Here is a 27370-nt window from a genome sequence, read left to right as displayed (position 1 = left end):
AATGGGTACTAACCATTAAGGTTAAGGAAATGTAGAATTTGCCTTTTCTTCCCCTTTGAGAAGAGTTTGGCAACAACTCCCACCAACCCAAAACTGGTGAATGCAGTCAGGATATCTTGAATCCTTTGTGGTGTTGGCCCATTTTCATTAAAGTATTTCACTTGATATTACCAACAGTTGGAAACTTTAAGCAGTAGTTGACTTGCCCCTTATTTATTCTAGTCTTAATTTGGAAAATGGAGCCAGCAAAAGGGTCTTTTAAAAAATCTTATATATTGCTAAGAGGAAATTGCTCAAAAATCACTCACTGAAGGTTAAAAATGCAGGCAAACAAAATCAGGTAAAAAAAAATTCTTTTCTTTTTCAGATTTTCACAATCTGCCTATATTAGGCAGTAGACATTACTTTATTTCAAAGACAAGATCATCAACATCAAAGTTAGATGTTGTTTAAACAAATGCATACAATAGTATACAAAACTTTTCCTTGTTCTATGCTACTACACCTTTATCACATTATAATGAAGGGTTTAATGTCATGAAGATGTTTACAAAGTGTTGATTATCTGGCCAGTTTTACAGAGACAGGTTGCAGATTCATCCAAAACATTTTCCTTTCTGACTTCTGTTATGACCCGCTGCATGAGAAGTGTTTCACTTTAGGTCATATGGGATATGGGTATAAGTTAAAAGTGACAGAGCCACGGAGCTGCAGTTACACATGGTTATAACGGTCACCTAATGTGGGTGCATGGAACCACACATGAGTCCTCTGGAAGAGCAGCAAGCACCCTTTAACTGCTGAGCCATTTCTTTTGTCCCACCTGTAACTCTTTAAGTTATTAAATTATTAAATAAACTTAAAACATTATTTTTTTGATTATCTGTGTTTGATTATGTGCACATAAATGCAAATGCTGGGAAGGCCAGAGTGGTGTTGGATCCCCTTGGATCTGAAGTTATAGCCCTTGAAAAAAAAACTGTAATTAATTGACTTATTTTTTTATATTGAGTAAATTTCAAAATGTTGCCTGAAAAACCTCTTACTAACGTAAAATAAGGAAATACTTAACCTCCCAACATCCATTCCATGGCCTAGGATAACCTAGTTGTGGTTATGGATATATATACTATTGACCTTTAGCGTGAGATTTGATATGTTTTGTCAGTATCATATAATTAACTAAATAGATAATTTTGAGATGTAGGGAACAACAAATTGTAACAAATCAAGTTAATATATTTCTGATTATGAAATTTCAGAGACTGTTATATTTTGAAAAGATAATGACCACTCTCTCCTAGGATACAGCTAGGATAATGCTCCATTAAACCTTTATATTTCTCGCCTTCAGAACTACAACATACGTAAACTCAATGGCTACACACAGTATTCACCTTTGTGATGACACAGCTTGGATTGCCGGTGAACAAATTACTCCACAGTTTTACTATTCAGATTAGTGAAAATTAGTTAATAAGCTTTAAAAAAATGATAAAATTTACTGAACCAAATAAAGAAAATTTACCTGAATTCATTTTTGAGTTGCAGTACAGAATTAAACAAACAACAACAAAACAAACAAATCATGAAACAGGTTTGAGAGCTTGGTTATAAGCATAACTTATATTTTGGTTTTCAGTTGGCTTACACTGTCCCTGTAACTCACAGAAAATTACTTGTATTTCCTGTTCATTTAAAAGATGTGAGGAAAAACTAATATATGTGGGTATGCTATATAAACAAGTCAGTTACAAAGGTATCAGTACTTAACTCCTATATTTGTTTTTTTAAAAAAGCTTCATTGAGTCATTCTAGGAAAGGTAACCTTTCATCCTGGTACCTGGGCATTGATAAGGCAGATGCTTCCATTAAACAAAAGGAATATGACCATAGAAGATCAGGTTGGATCTCTTAAGACAGAATTTGTAGACAACTTCAAAGAAAGGAGAAATAGTAAGTGGCAGTCACGAATGTCCTTTTTCTATTGCCTGGTTCCATTGGAGGTGTGGTGACATTCTTCATGTTGGAGTCTTACGTTTCCCAAAGTTCCTCTCTTTAGGTTAAGGATGTGAATTTGCATTAACATTTATCTAGTTCATCTTATATACATCATGATGTAGTTGTGAGTAAGAATAACAAGACACTTTTGTAACAGTGCACGTCCTTTATAAGTGAAACAGCAGTAAGAGTAATTGTCCACACAATACATTTCATGCATATACTCTACCCTTGTACAGTATTAGTAATTCTTTTACATACATTCCATGAATTTCTTTACTAACATGTGGTTTCCTTACTAATGAGCAAACACAGTTCTAAAACATGAATTCATAGTTACACTGTCATTTATTTTACTCCTGTGGCATACACTGAGAATACTGAAAAGCACTTTGATGTTCCATTGTGGATTACTGATTGTTACATATCCATTTCTATAAATTAATTTTTTTTTTTTAGGAAAATCCACAGTTTAAAAAAATCATACAAGAATAAAGCTAGCGTATCACAATCAACAAAGAATGGACTTAAGAATTTCAAATATGTCAGGAACTGCTTCTCTTCACGGTAAACACTCACTTTATGCAATCCCATTTGGCTTCATTTAATTAAAAAGCTGAAAAAGAAAAAAAAATTACATACTGAGCGAAAGAAAAACACAACAAACTATTCCATTCTAAATTAGCTCACATAAATGTAACAATACCATAATTATACTGAGATAATTGAAACCTCGCTCTTAGGGTCTGATTTTGAAAAGAGTTCCTGTAATGGGGTCAAGCTTACAGAGAGGGATGGGTCTGAGGTGACACAATAAATGCTAACTGAGCAACAGCTAAATCAGTGTTTACAATGGAGATTTGGGGGAACTACAGGGAACGGGCTGAAATAATATCTAAGTTTGAATTTTTTAAAGAAAATTTATATTCTTAATGAATTCATAATTCTTTTGCTTATTGTGTAACAGTAATTATAACTTTGCAGATAAGCTACTTTTAAATGAAATATTTAAAAAATTAATGGTTATTGCAGTTGGGATGTTATAAAATTGTTCAAACTAGTAAAGTTAATATATCAATGTTTAAATTATATTCTAGGTATGCATGATTCTTTTTCTGAACTTCATTTTTAGTAAAATGAACACTATTTGTGGATGACCCAAAGTTCTTTCCAGTGCTAATGATTTATGAAGTTAAATAAAACATTTAGAAAAATAAAAAAATTATGTACATATGATACCTTTACATATACAAATAAAACATTAACATATTGCTTTGATAATATTTGATAATTTAGGACCAAACACATGCAATACACATAATGTCTTTTACAGAGCCGCTGGAAACAGAAAGCATGTGTTGATACCAGTATGCAGACACTTTTTATTTTAGGGACAGCACATGACTGTAGCAGACAAGTGTCACCTCCACAAAGAAGGTGATTAGTCCACCTTGTGGATACAAGTTGCATTCACTGCGGTCAAGCTCAACAGCGACTGGCAAGAATGAGTTGTGTGCTAGGCACATGCACTCACTCACTTGGCATTCTCTGCCCTGTTACAAGCTTGTTCCGGGGGTAAGGCTATCTTGAAAAACAAAGGTTAATAGGGAGAAACCATCATCAAATTTGTGTGTGTGTGTGTGTAGCAAAAGTGCAAGCACTGTGTAAGCACAAGTGCATGTGGGGATGGAGGTCAAAGCCTGGTGACAGGTGTCTTCCTCATTCACGGTCTCAGCTGATCGAGACAGTCTCTTACTGAACTTGAAGACTAGCTCAAGTGTTTGGCTCTGATGATCTCTGTCTCTCCTCTGCAACAGTTACCAGTGCACACTGGCATGCTTGGCTTGGATGTGGTTCCTACGCTGGGGCAGCAAGACTCTGCCTTACGCACAGACCCAACGCAGGCCACTTTAATCAAAGCTGAACAAGTGGAAGCCCGACTCTGAGAATTTGTAAGTTCATTGTTCCCTCTCTTTTCTTCCTTCTCCTCCCACCTCTCAGTTCCCACCAGAAAACAGTTTTGGTGTTCCTTAGGCACTCTGCACCTTTTATTTTATTTTATTTTATTTTTTTAAATTGGACAGCATCTCTCACTGGCCTGGAGGCTAGGCTAGACTGGCTAGGTAGAGCCTCACGGATCTGCTTTCTCTGCTGTCCTCAACGCCTCTCCACAGCTGACTCTGTTCCTCCTACTAAATCAGCTCTGTCACATGGCTCTCACTGGCTACAAATCCATATATTCAACTCTGTGGGGTAACAACTATGCACCACCATCTCCTGATTTGTTTACATGGGTTTGGGGCTCTGACTCAGGGCCTTATGCTTGCGAGACAATTTACTGGGAACTGCAAACCTTCAAAATATAGAGCAGCTAAGTTAACAGTACTGCTAAAAATACATCTCTATAAAAGCAAAAACAGTTAATATGACCCTTTATAATTTTGTGCCTTTTAAAAGAATTTAAACATTTATAAAAAGTTCTGATATTCAGACCAAGGTATTTGCAGTATAAAAGGAACACTGTGATTACACTATCTTTCTTAAATTTATTTGTATGCATATTTTGCCTGCATGTATGTCTGAGTATCTCATATGCGTCTGGTATCTAAAGAGGCCAGAACATGGTTCAGATCCCCTGGGACTGCAGCGCTGTGAGGTGCAGCACTGCTCAACTTGAACCTGGGTCCTCTGGAAGAACAGAGTTGAGAAGCAGTCCTCTTAACTGCTGAGCTGGCTTTCCAACCCCCTATGATTACATTCTTAATATGAAAATTGACTCACTAGTGTCTAAAGATGTTATCTGAACACTCTGGAACTTTTTTCCAAACTGAAACGCTCAGTATTTATTTTACAATGATCACATTCAAATGCCATTATGAAATGACAAGTGTAATCATATAGATCATTTATTAAGTGTCTTAAACTACATGGTAAACCTAGTAAAATATTTGCTCATTTTTATATATTTTAAATGTTCATTTTTAATTAAAAACATAAAAATGATCCTAGCATACTGTTCAAATATTGGAAAAACTTGAAATAAAATACTGACAAAAATGTTTTAGGAGCTGGACAGATGGCCCAACAGTGAAAAACACTTCCTACTCTTGAAGAACTTGAGGTTAGTTTCCACCAATGATAAGGTGGCTCAATGCTATCCGTAACTCCCACTCTACTGGAAGTCATGTCCTCTTCTGGTTACCAAGCATGAATGTTGTGCACACATGTACATTTTGGCAAACACTAGTATATACACAATAAAATACTTAAACAATATTTTAAATATTGTTTTTAAATATTTAAAAATATTTTTCCTAGAAAAGCACCAGCTGTTATTCTCTGGGTGTTTTATTCTTAGGATGTTTTACTTTCATTATATAAGATGACATGTTCTAGAATGAATGCATCATGCTGGTATCAACATCTCATGATTAGTCTTATTTCTATCTAGCTCAATCTAATGTATCTTTTCTCTTCTTATCTGTGCCTACCTAACCATGCTGATATATGGTCAAACAGGTAACTGTTCTTTTACAATTACACACTGAATGGGATTTATATATTTTCACTTATGTTATTTATCATAAAGATGTATGGATGTTTTAAATTGTAGTTAAACCTAAATTACTAAATCCTGAGTTTTCTCAAAGTGCAAGCTGCTGCCTGGCTGCTCCCTTGTTTCCTGCTGACGCCATAGGACTCTCCTTGTGGCTACATGACTCAGCATATTTTCACAGCACCAACTCCTGGCTGGCTAGTTCTGATATGAATCTATGCTTTGTCATCTGAGGTAATAACAGTCTAAGCCAGAAGCCAATGAGCAAAGGAGTGGACTACTCATATGGAGACTGAATAGCAGGTGGAACCTGTACAGGTATCCTTGAACACTTCCTTTCTTCTAGCCTCAGGTATATAGGTATGTTTTTGTTATCTCTGGAGCTTTACTCCTCCTTAAAGTATGTAAGGGATACCAAGGAATACTAGCTTATAATGTAGAATGGAAGGATGATCTCAAATGCTTCTTTCTTTATGTTGGCTCTTTTCTTCATATCCAGGATTCAGAAAAAAAGAAAAACAAAACAAACGACAAAAAAACTAAAAAAGAAAAAACATGGTGTCCTGACTTCTTGAGGGTGATATTCCAGAAAGATCATTATTTAACTTTCAAAATAAGTTTAATAGAACATATTCAAATTTTCTTAAATTGTAGACCCTCCCAGAGTCACTTTTAATCAGCAGTCAGCAACGTGATGTTGCTCATCAAATATTGCATACTTCACACAGAATCATGCCAAAAGCCATCCCCAGATTTTTCTCCAGAGAGGAAGTCCCAGGTACACACAGTATCACTAAAATGGCAGGACTGAGGAAAAAATATGAGGTGATAAGTCCTTTAACAGTATAGGATGAGGATGTGGGCTGAGTACAAGGACTCTTCAAACTCCTATGTCAGTGAGAAACTGAAAATAGGAAAAAATAGAATAAAGCATCATTCTGGATGCAAAGATGATGCTGACTTGGGATATGAAGAAGATGAGCTGTTTAAGTAATTACTTAGTTCTGGATCTCAGAGCAAATATATCCGGCACTGAGATAATCAAAAAAGAAAAGCAGAGGCATAAGTGCCATGATACAAAATGTAGGGCACGAAGGTTGAAAGGAGAAGGTAGTTAATTAACTGCTAGGGAGGTTATGGGATGAGGACTCTATGCTGATAGTTTCTGTTCCTTCCCTGAGCATTCCCTGAAATGCTGGGAGACAGTGGCTCACCGTTCCTCTTGTTTATTCACCTCGTCACCTCTCCCTGGTGTTTTGTAAATCCCGAATGTGCACAGTACTTGGAACAATGATTTCATGCAAATGAGAGCTGGTGAAGTATTGAGATGTTTTACTGCTTATAATTCCCAAATTCTCAAGCCATAGGAAGAGTCAGGGAGCTCTAGTGGCCAGGTACACGCTCTGACAAGGATCACATATGTGGTCAATGGGAAACTGTTTGTTTTCTCATGTAAAACGTTCTGGGGAAGAAGGACCTCACTTCTCCACTACATACAATATGGGTTGGATTTTCTTCTTTTTAAAAGAAGAATCGTGGCAAGATATTAGTGTGTAGTCAAGACAGGCAATGAGCTGTTGATCTTCCTCCCTTCATCTCCCAAGTGCAGGTGTATACCACAACTGACCACTTGTTAAATTTTAACCCCTTATAGTTGGTGCTTTCCCTGATTCATGTGTCTACTAGTGTTTAATCGTCTACATTTCTAAGTGGTAAATGGAGATACTAGTATTACTGTCCTTGGCGAGATCTCATTAGTCTAAACTCCTGAGGCCATTTCTTTACCAAGAGACTATAGAACTCTGAAAAGTTTCAGCTCTGAAACCACTTTTCTTTTGAAAAGGCCTAGAGACAATTAACGAAGCCTAAGGAACAGATAAAGAAGAATCCAGACACTATTCTGAACTTTTTATTAAAATTATTTTGGACTTATTTTTATGTTAATATCATATATTAAGATTAATTTTGTTTCTGATAAAAGGGATTTGCCTACATTTTTTTTTAACTGGGTAGAATGAAATATTTCTGTCACGTGAGCAGTTTTATAGTCTATAAAAGTGACAAAATAGTAAGCCTAAGTGGAGGCTATGTTCATATATTATTATTTAAATAACACATATTGTTTGCCAAAGGCCATTGTGTAATATGTTTGGAGGCCTTGTCCTTATAGCAGCTAAGTAAAGCAGTGTCAGGCTGCAATTTGGCTTATCTTAGTTATCTATTCACAAAGCAGCAGCTTACTATAACTGAAAAGATATACCATGGTCTATATTTGAAAGGTAAGGGACGATGAAATGACTTGCCTGAGGGTACAGAGTTTTTATGTGCCATGGTCCAAATCACATCTTCTCACTCAATGTCCAGATCACTTTCCAACACACCACAATGAAATATAACAATATGGAAAAATAATCCTTAAAAATCGATTTCCAGTTGCACATTATTATAAGATTTAGACTGAATTCTTAATCTAAACAAGAGTGGCAACAGACAATGTGCCTTTAGAGCACCCACACTTTTTCTGAACAGTCTGTCTGGACCTTCATGCCATTCTGCCATTCTTCAGAGCTACAACTTGGCATGAGAAAGGCAGCACCAGTGAAATTCTTGTCACCGTCATGGAATCTGCATGCAGACCCTTTCTATATTTTTACAGTTGCAGATTTTGCTGAGATGTATAAATAAGTATGAAATATGTAAACACTATACATTACAAGCATTCTCCCCCTTGCTAAGCTTGTTCATGTTCACCTTTTCTCTACATTTTACGTGTCTTTCATATCTAGCTGCTATTATGAAGTTCCTCAACTTCATGTCATTTGAATGCTATTGATCATAACTCAAAAGAACAAAAGGCAAATTTAACTACAAGTTCTTTTTCTAGGATGAGAGGACTTTTCTGGGCCTACTGGATATACTTAGTACAATCTGGCTTTTATTTTTTTTAAAATAAAAAATCTTTCCATAAATTCTCTTAGTTGTGTGGGGCAAATATACAACTCTCCAGGAGTATTACTCAACATGTGTTAGAGCTGGAGCTAGACAAGGTAACAGATTTGTGCTTTTCGCTGTTTTAATGGTTCCTTTGTGTCACCCTAAGGTAGAGAATGTTCTGAGAAAAAAGATTCAATTAGCGAGTATGCGATCAGCACCTATTATGTGCACAGTCCTTTGTACACACAACATGATGTATTTAAGGACTCTTTCTCCTACTACAGTTTTCTAGAAAGAAAAGAAATGAAAACACATAAGTGAATTGTACATAAAAGCTTAGCAAAACAATGTAATATAGTGAAATGATATAGAATAAATGATAAAGTGGCTGGTGGAAATGAAGGAGGTTAGGTGAAGTCACTGAGAACTGAGAGTACAGCAGAGACTATGCATTTATTCACATAGAATTCTGAGGTAGGTATGTATACGCACATATAAAGAAATAGCTAATGATGCTGGCACAGGTACAGAAACGAGAAACATTTAACTACCTCTCTCCAACCCCCTAAAAGTACTACATCATTGCCGAGGGAAAAATGATATGGAAATAGTTAATTCTAAGACTACATTAACAGGGAGATGATCTAATACATTTCATTAAGACTTTGTGCAACTACAGAGTAGGAGCTCTTACCAAAAGTACAAAAGCATATCCCAAACTTGCATTCAGATCTCCTGCTCCTAATTATTATTTTCTTATTATGCTACCCTGTCACTCTGAGCCAATTAAGGCTCCTCAGACAGTCAGAAGCACAGTGATGGAATGAATACAAATATTTCATGCTTTCTCTTACTACAGTAGGGACTTTGAAGATCCATAGATGTTCTTAGAGACGTCTATAGAAAATACTTGTAAGTCCAAGTGTCATTAGAAAAGGCTGAGAAGATAATTATCTCTAAGTGCAGACCACCATCTATTCATACCAGCACTATCTTCTTAGAAACCAGAGCAAAGGACTAGGTCAATTTTTATTCAATATATAAAATGAAGTCAGTGCTACCAGCTAAATAAAATGTCGTTTGAATTATGTCTCAGATGGTAATTAGATAAAATCTTTAAGAGTCTTGATATTTCACTGGCAAGTTTCAAGGGACTCTGGAGCCCAATTAAATTCATCAAAAGGTTCAGTAAAAATCTGTTCTTCACTCAAATTATGTATATATGAACCAAAGCTACTTGGTGTGCACCGTGAAGAAAACTCCATTTAGAAAAAAGTCAAATATGAGTGTAAATATTTATAACCAGTATTAATGATAATTAGCATTAAACATTTATTGAGTAATTAATTACTACTACGTACTGGTGATCTAAGAGATTTACACACAAAATCTCACATAATAATGAGTACATAAAATTGTCTTTACTTATAAACAAGAACATTTAAGGTTAGAAAAGTTAAGCAATTTGCCTATGGTCACAACCAGACTGGATTCAGGGCAAGGACAGCTATCACAGCCTCAGGCAATCTGTGAATTTAGTTATGGTATGCTACAGATTGGTGCTGCACAATACTTTCATTACTATCACGGAGAAGCCTTAAGAAAGCAAGATAGATATATAAGTTTAGATGTTATGCTTTAAGCAGATACATACATGAAGATGAATGAGTTTTGTGTGAAAAATATGTTGTGTGAGCCAACTTCAGAATATTCATTTTATTTGTATTTTAATCAAGAAAGGTTCATGTCATATAGAGGAAATCAAAGGTTTTAAGAATATAATGGAATGAATTAAAATTTGTGAGAAAAGGAGGACATATTTGAATGAAATGAAAAGTCAAAACTTGTAGGGATTCCTAGAGAAGACACTGACAGAAGAACACTATAACATAAACGCAAGAAAGTAATTTCTCACTGAAAGGTAAATAAGTGGGGTGATCCTCCGCCCTGCTGCAATGGCACAACACAGACCCGAGGGTGTGGAAAGCCTGCCATCTGCTTCCTCACTCTGACCTCTCTTTGCTAGAACATCACGGTTCCCAGGCTCTCTTGGCCAGCTTTCTTCCCACTTTCCACTGATTCTGTTGCTTAGCAACAACTCCTTTTGTGTTTTCATCTAACCTGTTGAATTTCACATTCACAAAGCAATTCTTAGGTTATGATTCCCACCTCTGAGTTACTTTAAGAGAGTCCATCTACATTTCTATCCACTTGAGTCCAACTCTACAGTCTTAGCACCATCACAGAGAATGTGTCACCTTACCCAGTGAAGGTCAACTTCACACTGGAAACAGATAGGGACTCAGATTCTGATGGTCCTCCTATTACAAGTCTGCAGCATTTAAAAGATGCTGCAACATTTAAAGGACACTGAAGAGTACATTCCATGAGAAAGCAATCTTGAATTATGACAAGTAAATAAGGAGAAGTAAATGTGTCCAAGTCTGTTACTTCAAGGTCATTTTGCTACCTATGTAATACACATGCACATGCAGTCTAAAATGAAAACACACATTGGTAACAAGAACTGTCTGATGTCTCTGCACAGGTCCATTATGCTGAAAAAATGCTGGGTGCTTATACCTTGCTGAATAGCATTAAAATCAGAGAGCCAGTAATTCAGATACTTACATTATATTAACTCTAAAATATTTATGCTGTTTAAAATGAAAACATCCGTACTAGTATAAATATATTACCTATATGGATAGCCGTGGTACTTTGAACGAAATATTGACAGTAGAAAACTGAAGAAGAAGACCACCAGGCCTAATCCCACGAGGCAAATTACTAGAAAAAGAGACAACACTGTTAGGGTCTAAAAACATGCAAATATTGGTACTTTTGAAATGTATTCAGTTACAAAATACTTACATGCAACAGTTTAGGCACATATAAGGACCACATACCAGATAATCCACAATACAGTGTATTCATTATTTTCCACATTCTTCTCAATGAAAATGTACCATTTGGGGTATGAAACAATAAAATTGACTGATCTAATACTGTGATTTTCTTTTTTTAAAAAGTTTCTATAAGCACTACGATGTCCCAGAGGCATCAAAGAAGAAGCAAATGTAGACAGTGACAAACAGGCTTATCAGCCCCCGAATTACGAAGCCCTGCCCACTACAGGTGCCTATGCCTTGGCAGACGCTCAAAAACCCTCCTGTGATTTTCATACAGAAATGAAATTCTAGCTATTGGTTTCAAGACTGCCTCAGGAGAGCTCATGTTACTTAGAAATACTATATCGCAGCAGCAAACAAAAGGGTAGGGAATATGTTCTAGCAAAAGCCAAGGACGAGAAACTATTGCAGAGCAGGTCGCGGGGTCAGACTGCTGTAGCTGAACTTTCTATGACTTTGCAAAGGGCCATGTTCCTGTGGCTGTGCTGCAGTCCAGGCCTTCAACACCATTCAGTAATACTGAAATCGGACAACTGGGACATTGCTGTCTCAGTTTTCATTTTTTTTCTACTTTGACTCAGCATAGATAACTAATGAAACATATTAGTTATCATACATAAATATGGTTTGAGTATGAATAGTTTGCAGATATGAATCTATATATATACTATATGAATATATATTCATATATTATATGAATATTTAAGTAATAGTCACTGCTATTAGTAAAATTAAGACCTGCTTCTAAAGTTTAAAGTATATTAGCGAATTAAATGTAGACTTGCTTAGAATAAAAAAAAATTGTATTTAGACCTGTCCTATAAAATTGCACATTAGAATTACACATTATTCATACTGCATATGAATAAAACAGCTGTAGGATAATTAAGACATAATACATATTTGTTAGTCTGAGGGAATATTCAGAGAGTAAAATAATTAAGAAAAGCAGGCAAAGACAAAGATTAAAAAATGTTAAGTCAGAAGAACACTGCAGTGAAACAGATCTCTGCTTCTATAGCGGGAAAAGAGCTTTTGCTAGTACATGAAGGAAAGCAGGCTTGACAGCAATCCTGAAGTCAGGTAGTAGTGAAGGGGCTGCTCTGTGAACACGGTTCAGAGCACTGTTGTCTATGCAGTCTTTTCAATAATATCAGCCACCGATTAGAGCAGAAATGATCAAACATCAGGAGCATTTAGTAGCATCCAGCCACAGCTGATTTTGTGACCACCCTGATTTGTTAGCTTCACATGAATACTAACAGAAAATAAAGTAAAACACCTTTTCTTTTTTTTTTTTTTTTCCACGTGGGAGGTTTATTAGGGGAAGGGAAAGGGGGTCGCAGAGAGACAAGGCAAAAGAGAAAGAGCGTAAAACACCTTTTCAAAAGCTGTATAATCTCAAAGTATGACTGATATCAGATCCAGGATATAAAGTACATAATGATTTCTTCCAACTATCTCATTAAGCTTAGACAGTTTTTTTTCTTTCCATAATTTTATTTTTCTCATTAGTTACATTTTGTTAATTCTGTATCCCAGCTGTATCCCTCATTCCCTCTCCAATCCCACCCTCCCTCCCTCATCTCCTCCCTGCCCCTTTCCAAGTCCACTAATAGGGGAGGACCTCCTCCCCTTTCATATGACTCGCTTTTGTCAGGTATTTTCCGGACTGGCTGCAAAGTCCTCCTCTGTGGCCTAACAGTACTGCTCCTCCCTTGGGAGGTGGCAATAGTAATAAAAACTGCATGGTATTGGCATAGAAACAGAAAGGAGGATCAATGGAACCGAATTGAAGACCCAGAAATAAACCCACGTACCTATGAATACTCAATTTTTGACAAAGCAGCCAAAACCATTCAATGGAAAAAAGATAGCATCTTCAACAGATGGTGCTGGTCTAATTGGATGTCTACATGCAGAAAAATGAAAATAGATCCACATTTATCACCCTGCACAAAACTAAAGTCCAAGTGGATCAAAGACCTCAACATAAAACCAGATACGCTAAATCTGTTAGAAGAAAAAGTAGGGAACAGCCTAGAACTCATTGGCACAGGAGACAACTTCCTGAACAGAACTCCAACAGCACAGGCTTTAAGAGCAACAATCAATAAATGGGACCTCATGAAACTGAAAAGCTTCTGTAAAGCAAAGGACACCGTCATCAAAACAATGACTGCCTACAGATTGGGAAAGAATCTTCACCAAGCTTAGACAGTTTTAATGCCTACCTTCTCAAACTTTCTAATACACATTTTTTCTTTCTTATTTTCTTATGTTCTGTTTAGAAGAGGAATAGAGCAATGGAGAATGAGGCTCCAAAGCTCTGATCAAGCAAAGCAGACACACCACTCTGTCTCTATGTAGTCAAAGCAAAATATTGTTATTCTAGTATCCATGAAGGGGAATGGAGGAGTCTGTGAGTTAACAGCAGGGGAAGGAGGCTCAATGAAGCCCACTCTCTGTCGAAAGGGCAAGAGTGATAATCAGAGCAGGTGTAAAATTCAAAACCAGAAGCAGACTAAAACCCAAAGGTAATGGCATTTTCTACCTTGTGTGATCCTCTCTTGTTTTTTTCTCACAAGCATTCTTCTCACCCCAACAAAACATAACATCATTTAAGAAGGAAGTTCAAGGCAATGTTCTCTTATGTTCTGTATCACAGATACGAGATTAAATAATAAATTACAAAGCTCTTACTCTGATTTATATTGGAGGAAATAACATTAACATACAACCACATTAAGCATTAAAATGCCTTGCCAAACTCAGGGTCAGCCGCTTTGGACCCAGAGAAGAGCATGTCTGGTTGCATGCGGGTTGATGCCCCAGGTCCCGCCTCTGAGAAAAAGGTATCGGACGAGTCTGATGCTCTTTGGGTGGATGACACCTAAACGAACATCGGTACAAAGTCCCAATTTATTTCTAATATCAGAGATCAGACCTCTACTCTTGCCTGATGCGTCTAAAACAAAAAGGGGGAACTGTAGAGAGCTGCGGAATGCTATGCCTTAAAGATGGAGCTGGTTTCCGCCTTCCACCTTCCCGATGGTGAGTGCTCTCTGTCACGAACAACTCCACATTTGGCTAAGGCTGAGGATCTGGCTTGCTTCCATGTATGTGGACCTATCTGCATTGCCCACGTGGCACACCTGGGTTGGCTACCCAGAGGCTATTTAAGCTGTGGGCTGGCTTTCCCCAGGGTCCGAGGATTGTTCAAGGTTCCTGAATAAACTGCATTGGAAAAAAAAATGCCTTGCCAATCCCAAGAAGAACATTAAAAACATGTAGCACTTTACTGATGTCACCACACTCAAGGCAATGAGCTCAGTTCTGAGTTTCCTTATGTTAGTGAAGAAATCATGTGAGGAACATTGAAGCCAGGCTCAACGATACCTCCAAACATTTCACTACTTCATGAACTTCAGTATTCAATATAGCTATTTAAATACTCACAATACTTAAAAATACTGTAAGAAAAAGCAAATCTAGAGTATTTTAAATACTTTTATGAAACCCCTCCTCAAGCTTCTGTCCTTTCCTGACCTGTTACTCTCTGGGCAGAAGACAATGCCCCAGACACTGTTCTTTTTGTACCAATGTCCGTTACTTTAAATGTGATTTTTTTTCCTACAATCCTATGAGATTGAACAGTCCCTTCAAAGGATAAAAGTTAAATTGATCAAACCTAAAATGCTGGCCATCTGACAGAGTTGTAAATCGTGGGAAAACAATAGAAAAGCAAAGCTCCTGGAAAAGGCAATTCTTGCCTTTCCTGGAACAGAGAGATTCCCCATGTGCTCTTAAATGCCTGTAAAAGATGTGGAGGGGACCAGACAGTCATCAGGATCTGTGCACAAAAGACATTTCAACAGCAGCTCCTGCATCTGTACCGGCTTCTGTGAGATCCCTGAGTCTCATGACATAAAAATATATTGCTGCCAATAAAATCTCTCAGGACTGTCCATCTGTGCAGCAAGAATGTCCCAGCTGAGACCAGCTAAAGCAGAAATGGGCCAGAGCATCCCTGACAGCGTGATGCCATCTACTTCTCCTGGGCATGTGATGGGCAGAAAGCACCCAAATGCCATTTTGGAAGAACAGTTTTTATGTCCATTCTTACACACATCAGAGAAAAAAACTAAAAAAAAATCAACTTCCTGCAACACAAATGAATTCTTAAGGAAGTCTGTTTAGAAAGGGCTCTTCTCTGTTTCCCCTTTGAATTAAATATATCCTGAGACTAAAACACAACAGCAGATACAGCAACATAAACTTACTTCGTCTTTTCCCGACATCCCCCTTGGAAGTTGCTGCTTCGTTTAGAAGAACCATCCCCATGGTGATAGCAGCATCTATAGTAGTTGTCAAGGAAACCACAGGCAGGTGTGAATAAAATCCGCTATTCTTTTCACCTGGATCTGAATATGATGTTCCAGACAGTTAAAGGACAAATGTGAACAAGACAATCAATTCTTTGTATACAATTACCAAGCTGTGAGTCTGCCTTAATTTTTCAGACTTTCATAACACATATGAATTACATAGTTTAAAAAATTGGTTATAAAATTGCATATTTTACATAAAAATGTGTTAGTTAAAGTGACATACAACATTCATAATTCTAGAATATTAGAAGGTATTCATCTAGATTCCTTTTTAATTTTTCTCATATTTATGGCATATCTGAGTATTTATGTAGTTCTTGAATTTCAGAGGTATCACTTTATAGAATCTTTAAATTTTTAGAAAAATCTCTAGTTCGGGTACTAAGGAAAGTCAATTATAAGCCTTACACAAGCAGGCAAGCATATTATGGTATAATTAAGAAGGATCTTGAGCAGTCACCTGGCATTTTAAGAATGAAACAGAGCTGTGCTAATTTGATATTATGTATTGTCAACTTGACTACTTTAGAATCACCAAGAGACATGGCCTGCAACACACCTGTGGGGTGTTTCACACCTAATAGGCTTATTGGGAGAGAGAAGATGCACTTGGAATGTGGGCGGCACTGTGCGGAGAGCTGGGATCCCAACAAAGCAAAAGGAAAAGAGATAAGGAAGCCAGCTGAGCACCAGCATTCTCCTCTCACTGCTTCCTGACTGTGGATACACTGACCAGTTGCCTCACATCTTGCTGACAGGATCCCCTTCAAAAAGTGAATTAAAACAAATCTTTTCTTAAGTTGCTTTTTCAGGTATTTCATTACAGCAACGGGAAAAAGGACATTCTCCCCTACTTAATGTGTGTTTACAACTGATGGGCTTACTCAGGCCATGCTCAAAGATGCCAGGTGTGTTATTGTGATGGGATCACTTAGCTTCACAAATCAATTTTGTCATGCTTTTAAAGTGCTTTTGATAGTATCTACTCCTAGAATTTTAGAACTTACCAATAATGGAAATACCTAGTATGTATCTGTTTAAATGTCTAATGAATTAAAAAAAAGAGGAAAATAAAAAAACAAAATTTTAGCTCAGACTTTCTTCCATTTCCTTAATTATGGCTTTTCTGTCTTCATTTCTCTTGTTGTGTATGTGAAAACAGCACCATGCAATCTCTTGATTCATCTCTAACTAGCAAAAGCAGAAAGGGTACCACTGTGCTATGTCTGTGGAGTTAAATGAAGGAAGACAGAAAGTTTTGTGGAGTATACATTTCCACACAGAGGTAGTTTACACAGTGATATAATATTTAATATAAACGAACTTAGCCGGCTATATTATTTGTATTTGAGTTTGTGCCAGGACTCATTAACCAACATCTGGATAATAATATCCAACTTTTCAAGTTATTCTTTTATGTTATGATGACGTTTAGAGATGATTTTCAAACTATTACAGTTATTATAGCACTGGAATCTTCTCTGGAAAAAAAAAAAACTATCAAATAAACCAGTCTTTGTTAGATGCTGAACATTATCACAGATGTGTCTGTCCCACAGGCCTCTGTAGTCGGCCTGTCCCACTCTACACCATCATGTCCCCATGTCCCCATGTCCCCACTAAGCTTTCAAGAGAGCCTCAGCACACAGGCGTGAGTCCACGCAAGCCTGAGTATCACTGAATTCCTGAGTGTCAGTCACACAGCACTGGTTTTGTTATGAGAACTGTTTTACATGCTGATATGAGAATAAGTCTACAGACTGTAACAACTCATTAGCTTTACATACAACTTTATGTTCATTAAATTTGCCAGGGTTTTCGTTTTGAATGACTTTCCTCATGATTGTATTGACAGAGATCTGAGAAGTTGTTTATCACATATGATTATAAATGAATACTGGCTTTGGTTTTAGTGCCTACATAAAAATTAGTTATATTTTTAATATTACAAATATATTTTGGTTAAAAACTTTAGAATTCTATATGAATTATCATTTGATCAAATATAATAAGATGTAAACGTATAGGTTATAATTTATACATAGATACAAATGAATGTTATAAAAACAGCTTAAATTTAAATAAAACTCCCTTAAGGATCAACATCATTCATATCCATGTGTAACAAAAGTATCTTTAAAATAATGACAACGAAAAGCAGAGAACACCAGAAATCCCCACCTACGAAGAAAAATGACACAAGTTTATATTAATTTTCCATTGTGTATTATTAGCACTCTATGATTACAGACTACAAGAAACTCATACAGGTAGACTATCCAAAACATTTTAAACTACAGTGTCAGAAGTCAGGTCAGCAAAGGGACACAGCTACTGGATTTCTTCTGAAGGCTAATCTCCTGGGCTTTTAACAAACGTAGCAGGCAGATTATTAAAATTTGCTGGTTATAATGAAGACATATGATTGAAGGAAATGGGGCATGAAGCTCACCAAGTCTCCTCCTTTCAACAGAACACTTCATAAAGAATAAGGGAGCCTTCACCTTCATCAAAGAAGCTTGTCTCTCTGCAGATGGAGACCACTAGACGAAATCATGCCTTCACAAAATTACAGCTTTCATCTTAAAGGGAATTAGAGATAGTTTATTATGGAAACGGCCAGGGAACACAGATTCAGGTTACACAAAATATTCTGCTCCAATGCAACCGTTTTCAACAGAAAATTTTTCTTTAAGATTTAATGTTTTATCGGATGGATCTGATGCTCTTTGGGTGGATGACACCTAAATGAACATCTGTACAAAGTCCCAATTTATTTCTAATATCAGAGATCAGACCTCTACTCTTGCCTGATGAGTCTAAAACAAAAAGGGGGAACTGTAGAGAGCTGCGGAATGCTATGCCTTAAAGATGGAGCTGGTTTCTGCCTTCCACCTTCCCGATGGTGAGTGCTCTCTGTCACGAACAACTCCACATTTGGCTAAGGCCAAGGATCTGGCTTGCTTCCATGTATGTGGACCTATCTGCATTGCCCACGTGGCACGCCTGGGTTGGCTACCCAGAGGCTATATAAGCTGTGGGCTGGCTTTCCCCGGGGTCCGAGGATTGTTCAATGTTCCTGAATAAACTGCATTGAAAAAAAAAAAAAAAGATTTAATGTTTTACACAACAAAGAAAAACATAACAAGGAAAGCTAAAGGCAAATAGTGGACACATGGCAATTAAAACATGATCGGGCAAGATTTCCAATAGGATAAAGATGCTATCCAATGTCATTTTTAGCTTTTGGGTTTGCAGAAGCTAATGTTCTATAGTAATAGATTTCAGAGCTTTCATTTATTTATTTATTTATTTATTTATTTACTTTATTTTATTTTTTTCTGAGAACTCTCCTCCTTACGGAGGGTGCCAAAGGACATTCTTTTTTTTTTTTTTTTCAATGCAGTTTATTCAGGAATCTGACCCTGGGGAAAGCCAGCCCACAGCTTAAATAGCCTTTGGGTAGCCAACCCCAGCGTGCCATGTGGACAATGCAGATAGGTCCACATACATGGAAGCAAGCCAGATCCTTGGCCTTAGCCAAATGTGGAGTTGTTTGTGACAGAGAGCACTCACCATCGGGAAGGTGAAGGCGGAAACCAGCTCCATCTTTAAGGCAAGGCATTACACAGCTCTCTGCAGTTCCCCCTTTTTGTTTTAGACGCATCAGGCAAGAGTAGAAGTCTGATCTCTGATATTAGAAATAAATTGGGACTTTGTACTGATGTTCATTTAGGTGTCATCCACCCAAAGAGCATCAGACCCGTCCGATACCTTTTTCTCAGAGGCGGGACCTGGGGCATCAACCCGCATGCAATCAGACTTGCTCTTCTCTGGGTCGAAAGCGGCTGACCCTGAGTGCAGTGCTTAGCCTTGCATCCTGAGCTTAACATTTTAGCTTTTTATGGTAGCCAACCATGCTTGGGGAGACTGTCCTGCTTCAATGGCTGTAAAGGCCTGAATGGTCATGGCTGCATTACGCTGTTGTGAAACTCTAATCTTGCATATATACCACAGGCAAACCAAGGAGACCAATACCAGAAGGCCTGCTAACGCTCCCATGCCCGCCCATTCCTTCAGACTACCACCGAGGCATTAGCCATGAGTCATACCGTGCAGACTGCTCAGACCCCGAATAATCTTTTAGCCAATGTAGCTCATGCCTTAGATGTACAAAAAGAAATTAATGCTCAACTAAAAGGAGGCTTGATGGTGTTCAATCAGAGGATTGACCTCGTGTAGGAGCAAATTGATACCCTATGGCAAATCGCTCAACCTGGCTGTCAATGAAAGTATGCTGGACTTTGTGTCACTAGCATACAACATGAGAAGTTTCCCTGTGCTGCAAATCTGTCTAAACAATTGTCTAGCTATATTTTAGGTAATTGGACTGGAGAATTCGATACTATGATGGAGCAGCTGAGAGTGGCCATTGTCACGGTAAATTCTACCAGAGTGGACGCAGGACTAGCCACAGGATTATCATCATGGATTGCTGCAGCCATGAATTTTATTTATTTTTTAGTTACAAGATATGAGTTCAAACACTGAGGTGGGCAAGGAATAGTACTGGGATTTAGAACTAGCCCAAGATAAGGTAATAAGACATGCAGAATTCTAGTCTCTCCACAGTATTGAAGTTCTAGTCAACCAATCAGTCTGCAAACACAGCTTCCTTCCACAAATTCTCATACACAACAATTGGTCAAAATGCAGAGAACTGACAGTGACTAGTGAGGTGCCCAGTACCATTTATACATCTACAACAAAAATACTGTTGTACATTTTCTGTACATAAGGCTCAAGGAACATCACAGAAAAGGGGTTGGAAAGACTGTTAGAAGCCAGAAGAGACCAAGGAGGCTGTTGAGATTGTATCTTCTAGAGGTAACAGGGAAGCTATACTCATGACACCTCAACATGTTGTCTAAAAGGACCTGAAGAAGTACACCAGCAGAGACGTACCAATGTGGAAGGCAGAAATACCACAGGCCCCAACCCTAGACAAAGAATGACAGACAACTAAGGACTTTTGAAAGAGGAAAAATTAGGCTTCCCCATGGATGAGTTAGCTAACTGTATTATCCAATACTTAGGAATACGAAGAGGACATACACATGCGTATGCATGTATGAATGTAGGTATGCATATATGTATCCCGCCACCACCCACAGAGACAGCAAATTCGTAGTGAGCACTTTCATGACCCTGCTCCCGCTCTGACTTTGGAAATTCTTTGTATAGCCCAAAGCCAAATAGAAGTTGGTTGTTTCAGCTTCTCTCCAGACCATGAGTTCCTAGCTCTGACTGCTGTTTTCCCATAGAGTGATCACAGCATATGTAACACTAGATTATACTTTTAGACATTCTAGCTTGTGAATAGTGAATATAGTACATCAGTTGATGAAAACAGACTAAGAACTAAAACAGAATGACTTTTTCTAGGAGCAATAGAAAGCATGTTAGTTTTTCCAGGTGTTTCAGATACACACCATACAATACTGATTATTCTTTTTCATATTATGTTGGAGGCTGGTCTGGTGTATGGTACTGAGGCTCAAGATATGGTTCAACTACCATTTTTGTGTAAACTTATCTTTGTTGTGTAAACCTGCCTAATACATTACACCTGATTGGTTAATGGAAGGCCTATACCTAGGCAGGGGAGAACGGAGTAGGCATGGCTACGTTTCCCAAGGTTTTGAGGACAGAGTATCAGGGGAATCAGGGGAGACAGAGGACAGGAACAGAGGAGGAAGGAGGACTCCACAGTGGGTTAGCGTGGAGAAACAAAACAAAACAAAACAAAACAAAACAAAACAAAACATGTGAGTCAAGAGAAAGGACTCCAATAATGGCTTGAAAAGGCCCAGATGAAGAATACAAGCAAGTACTATGGGGTTATGTATGGAAGGTAGATCAGATGAGGATGATTAAGGTGAATGCCCTGGATGGGGGCTGGGAGATGGATGGTGAAGATACTGAGACAGTGTAAGTGAAATATCTGCCTTGCCCAAGGTAAACAAGGCAATTATAAAATCTAACAGGTGTCTGTGTCTTATTATTGTGACTGTGGGTTAAATAATACTGCCACAATAATCTTAGGGCTAATGATAAACATTATATAGCCCAACACTATGTTTTTATTTACAACAACAATATAATTTTTTTCCAAAACACTACAGAGAGCTGTTTTTCCTCTCCTTTTGCCTATGTGTTAATAAAACACTAGCAATATGAAGAACAGCAGTAACAGTAAATATGAATCTTTAACCTATGACACAAGACTCATTCTGCTTTGTCTTGTGCATTTAGCCACACTTTGCATAAAGCAACCTCATCTAATGATGATAAAAGAAAGATGCTCATACAAATTATTGTAGAATATGGTAAATAAAAATGTCAGTAGATTATTATTGGGAGAAACTAATTATTAGAAAACTGTCAAAATGAATTCCTTAAACTTTTACTAGCAACAAGTGTAAGCTAACATTACAGTAGCCTTCCCACTGCCTGAACCACATATTTTAACAGTTCTTTTGGAATTAGGAACACACAAGATTAAGAAAGAAGTGCTATGAGGATAAAGAGAATGGGGACTTTTACTTGTTTTATCTATTACTGCTAAATCTATATGGAAGACTTCACTCACACTGCTTGTGAAATGTCTTTCTATTCTTGATGCCAATGAACCAGGAAACAGAGCCTTGGAGAATTCCTGGCATAGAGTGAAAGAAATCTCCAACTGGCTTCTCACTCCTCCATATGTCTTACAGTTGAGAAACTTGCTACATAGATGAAATCACGCTGCAAATATGCTAGACGACAGAAACAAATCAGAAAAGGCAAAAGGAAAGAATACAATCTAAAAATAAACAATTCACCTTTGATACATACTGGGATTTCTTTCCATTTGCTTCAATCTCCATGGCCCGTACTTCATGCAGACATGTAAATAATGAAAATATAAACTGACAGCAGGTATGTCTTTGCTCCTATATTTTAATGAGGAATTGGCCCTATCAAAATGTTAACTATTTCATTTTCTCACCCAAACCCACTCTGGTGTACAGCAATTGCCTGCTTTTAAAACTGTATATTGCTAAGTCAATGTAAGCAATAAACTGTAATTGCTTGCAATTCAATGTATGGATCTAACTGCATCATTAACAGAGAAGCTAACATGACATGAACAGACGCTGAAGATAGTCAATGTGGTTTGGTGAAATAAAGAAACACAGGGTTTAGTTCCCTGGAATAATAAACGAGGAATATTAAAACATTTTACAAACCTCATCTTAAATTTCAGGCCAATGAACAGTATTATTTTAGAAAGCTAACCTGTAACTGAAAAGTTATAAGAGTCCATCTCATCTTGGTAGAATGACATTATTTCAGTATTTTTCCTATTTTATTATTACTACAGTTTTTTACAATTTATTCAATTTGTATCCCGGCTGTGGCGCCAACCCTCAACTCCTCCCAATCTCCCCTCCCTCCCTCCTCTCCCCATATGCCTCTCCCCTAATCCACTGACAGGACTTCCTTCCCTTCTATTTGACCTTAGTCTGTTAGATCTCGTCAGGACTGGCTGCATTGTCTTCCTCTGTGATCTGACTAGGCTGCACCCCCCAGGGGGAGGTGATCAGAGAGCCTGCCACTAAGTTCATGTCAGAGAAAGCCCCTGTTCCCCCTACTATGGAACCTACTTGGAGACTGAGTCTATTAGTATAGGTTTTGTGACTGTAATGATACCACAGGCTATATTTCCTAATCACCTATACCTTTTGTCATTTGGGCCAATAAAATGTATCTCTGTGTTTCATTTGTGAGTAGTGAAATTCCAAGTGGAAAATCAAAATGGCAATTAAACTAATCTCCACTTATTTATTCCTACACTTTATATGTATTACTTCATCTAGTCATATAAATAATATACTTTTGAGCTATTGTTTATATCAGATGACATTTTACCCTTCTAATAAGCCAATTAGAGGAAAATTATATGTATATGTACATACACATACACACACACACACACACACCTATACCCACCTACCCCCTCCCACATACACGTGGTGCATACAACCTAGGCAGAAATAATCAACACAGAATAAAATCAATACTTTGAAATTCAATAGCCAATATGAAAGCAAAATTTATAATTTGCAAATAATTCAGCATAACAGAAAATACAGTACACAAGGAACTAATTACGTAAGAATTAGAAACTTAGTTTATCAACTTTAAAACTCTTGATATTTACTCCCAGAAAAATAGCAATCTCTCCTTTACCTTTTCAATCCCTCAGTATTTTAAAGGATACTCAGTACCAGAATGATGTGTGACTCTGCCACAAACTGAGCCTGGCTGCTTCCATGAATGTAGCTCTGTAAAGGAAGAAATTAAGCAGAAAGTCACAAATGGGAGAAAGTAATTGCTTCCCAGTTTTGTAGGAATAAAACCCATACAGGCACCTACCAATTCAGTTCCTATTTATAATTTTTTGAATAAATTTTAGTTAACTGGAAATAGAGTTTTAAGGTCATTGTAAACTGTAGAAAACAACTTGATATAAAAAGTCACCTTACATGTATAAATGTTATTAAAAACTTTGTAGAGAAAGGGGAACCCTCCTCCATTGCTGGTGGGAATGTAAACTTGTACAACCACTTTGGAAATCTATCTGGCGCTTTCTCAGAAAATTAGGAATAGTGTTACCTCCAGACCCAGCTATACCACTCCTGGGCATATATCCAAAATAGGTTCAAATATACAATAAGGACATTTGCTCAACCATGTTCATAGCAGCTTTATTCATAACAGCCAGAATCTAGACACAACCCAGATGTCCCTCAATTGAGGAATGGACACAGAAATTGTGATACATTTATACAATGGAAAACTACTCAACATTTAAAAACAATGAAATCATGAATTTTGCAGGTAAATGGTGGGAACTAGAAAAGATCATCCTGAGTGAGGTATCCCAGAAGCAGAAAGACACATCTAATAAGTGGATATTAGACATATAATATAGCATAAACCTATTAAAATCTGTACACCTAAAGAAACTAATCAAGGAGGACTCCGGCTAAGATGTTCAATCTCCATTCAGAAAGGCAAAGAGGATGGACATCAGAAAAGGGAGAAAACAAGGGATAGGACAGGAGTCTACCAAAGAGGGCCTCTGAAAGGCTCTACCCCACAAGGTATTGAGGCAGATGCTCAGAGTCACAGCCAAACTTTGGGCAGAGTACAGCAGAGTGCAGGGAATCTTATGAAAGAAAGGGGAGATGAAAGACCTGGAGGGAACAGAAGTTCCCAAGAAGAGCAAAAGAACCAAAAAATCTGGGCCTAGTATCTTTTTTGATCACTCCTGAAGCAATTTGTTATAATCCCTTATAAAAATTCGTTGTTTCTGTAGATGCCTTATTCTTTTAAATATTCTTTAGTTAGCACACAATACAATATATTTCATTATGACCTTCTCATACATAAGTCATTGTACTTTGTTTTTACAAGTCTAAATGTCCCTGTCTTTTTCTACTCCCTACTGCTGTTGTCTCCAAATAATTAGTTCCCCTTTCTAGATAGTTGCTTTAAATAATAGTTTTAAGTTTTTCATGTCGAATGAAAAACAAAACAAAACAAAACAAAAAAAAAAACACAGCACCTTGCATTACAACCAGGGAGCCTCATTTTTATATCACAATTACATAGTATTACATAATTGTATCATTTGAATTTAAGTTTAAGAGGTCCCACAATTTATTTTGTTCAATTTTGTTTTATGACAACAAACACAGCAGAATTCTGTGTGTGTTAATCACAAGCACACATAACTAGGAACCAGATTATTCCTTGCTGCTGCAATCCCTGGAAAAGCTGGAAAATAAATTCAGTATTATCTCATCAATAACATTAGAAACTCAATTGCATGCCTCTTAAGCTTTCTGAAGAGATTTCTATGTTTTGTCATCTATGTGATTTTCGGTAATGTATTTTATTTTGTACTGTTGTTTGCGCACACAGAGCGTTAGAGGGTGGTGGAAGAACTGATGTCAGGAAATGCCTGTGTGAGGCAGAAGACAACCCCGTGGAGCCGGTCCTTTCCACCTTTGCTTGGGGCCCAAGGTTCAAGCTCTGGTCACTAGCATGGTCTGCAAGAGATCTTACTTTCTCAGCAGCTTGTCTATTGCCATATTTTCAAGTAGTCTATTTTTTTAAATCTTCTGATCTAAACAATCTCTGTTTCTACCTCTCATTCTAAGTACTTTCCAGCACAGCTGCCTCATTTGCTGTGTCCAGATGTATTCGTTAAGCCCAGACTCAGAAAAGTCACCTCTAATTCATACAGTAACTTCTTGAGACCTATCACTTGTATTGATATCTGACCTTACTTGCGGTTCTTGTTTAGAGGCCAGAATAACTTTGACAATATAATTGCTAACCATAGAAAACGGATCTTCACTAAGACATGGCAGTGGCAGAACATTATAAAAACTACAAAGCAAATAAAGCATTACAAGTTAGAGTTGACATCAGGTCTGACTATAGCTAAGACTCAGCCAACAAAGCATAAGGTTTTATTACTTTGTTAATTTAATCATAAGGATTACAATGATATCCATAACAGTATAATAATAGCTGCTATTTACGGACCACTCATTCTGTCTGAGGGATTTAAGAATTCTACATGAAACATGCAGAGAAATTTTAAAAGCCCTGTAATATTAGTACAATGGCTTATTACAGCCATTGTATAACGAGAGGTGAAGAAATCTCCAGGTTATCACATGCTTTAGGAATTAAACTTTGGTCTTTGTGATTCAAAACTTGGGCTTTTATTCAATTATAGTGTGCTGTTATTTGCTGAATGTGTGATAAGAATACATAATTTCCTATTTTAATCTCTTAACAACCAAATAAAATAGTTACCTGTCATCTCCCTAAGATAAACAGAACTTAGAAATTTAATTCTTTGCTCAGCACTGTACAACTAGTAATTATCTACATGATACCAGCAAAGATTAATTTTTTTAAATTAATCCTTACTTGGCAATTAGATAAGCAATCATTAAAACTTAAAAGAATTAAAGTCAGTATTTATGTAACTGCCTAAAATGCCTGAATATATCAGCTCAGGATAACATATCCAATATTATGTAACAACTGCAAGGCACTCTGCCTACTTTAGAAGCATAAAATGAAGAGAAATTCAGAAAAATTTTAAGTAAGTGGTTTAAAAATGTTCCTGCTTTTGGGTATATACCCAGGAGAGGTACAGCTGGGTCTTGAGGTAAAGATATTCCCAATTTTCTGAGAAAGTACCAGAGTGATTTCCAAGCTGGTTGTACAAGTTTACACTACCACCAGCAGTGGAGGAGGGTTCCCCTTTCTCCATACCCTCCCCAGCATGTGCTGTCCTTGAGATTTTAATCTTAGCCATTCTGACCAGTGTGAGATGGAATCTCAGAGTCCTTTTGATTTGCCTTTCCCTGATGATTAAGGAAGTTGAGCATTTCTTTAAGTGTTTCTCAGTCATTCAAGATTCCTCTGTTGAGAATTCTCTG

At 37.2% G+C, this 27370-nt stretch overlaps 1 protein-coding gene across 5 annotated transcripts in view; it reads right to left on the bottom strand.

Annotated features, from left to right (window-relative positions):
* Positions 1-2147: 2147 nt before the first annotated feature.
* The window catches only part of Tusc3 (tumor suppressor candidate 3), a 160922-nt gene continuing 135699 nt past the window's right edge, over positions 2148-27370 (bottom strand). For 2 of the 5 annotated variants that reach the window (XM_060381623.1, XM_021662505.2), the window contains 4 exons: positions 24121-24184; positions 15687-15761; positions 11191-11281; positions 2148-2617 (listed from right to left, as the gene is read on the bottom strand). In XM_060381623.1, coding sequence (XP_060237606.1) covers positions 2602-2617; positions 11191-11281; positions 15687-15761; positions 24121-24184 — 246 coding nt within the window. In that variant the 3' untranslated portion in view covers positions 2148-2601. Of the gene's footprint in view, positions 2618-7878; positions 7926-11190; positions 11282-15686; positions 15762-24120; positions 24185-27370 lie in introns of those variants that run through there. The other 3 variants (XM_060381622.1, XM_060381624.1, XM_060381621.1) reach the window with 3 other exon arrangements.

The sequence above is a fragment of the Meriones unguiculatus genome, chromosome 4 (genome assembly GCF_030254825.1).
Source record: "Meriones unguiculatus strain TT.TT164.6M chromosome 4, Bangor_MerUng_6.1, whole genome shotgun sequence".
Classification (NCBI taxonomy): domain Eukaryota; kingdom Metazoa; phylum Chordata; class Mammalia; order Rodentia; family Muridae; genus Meriones; species Meriones unguiculatus.
This window is presented reverse-complemented; position numbering and strand designations above follow the sequence as displayed.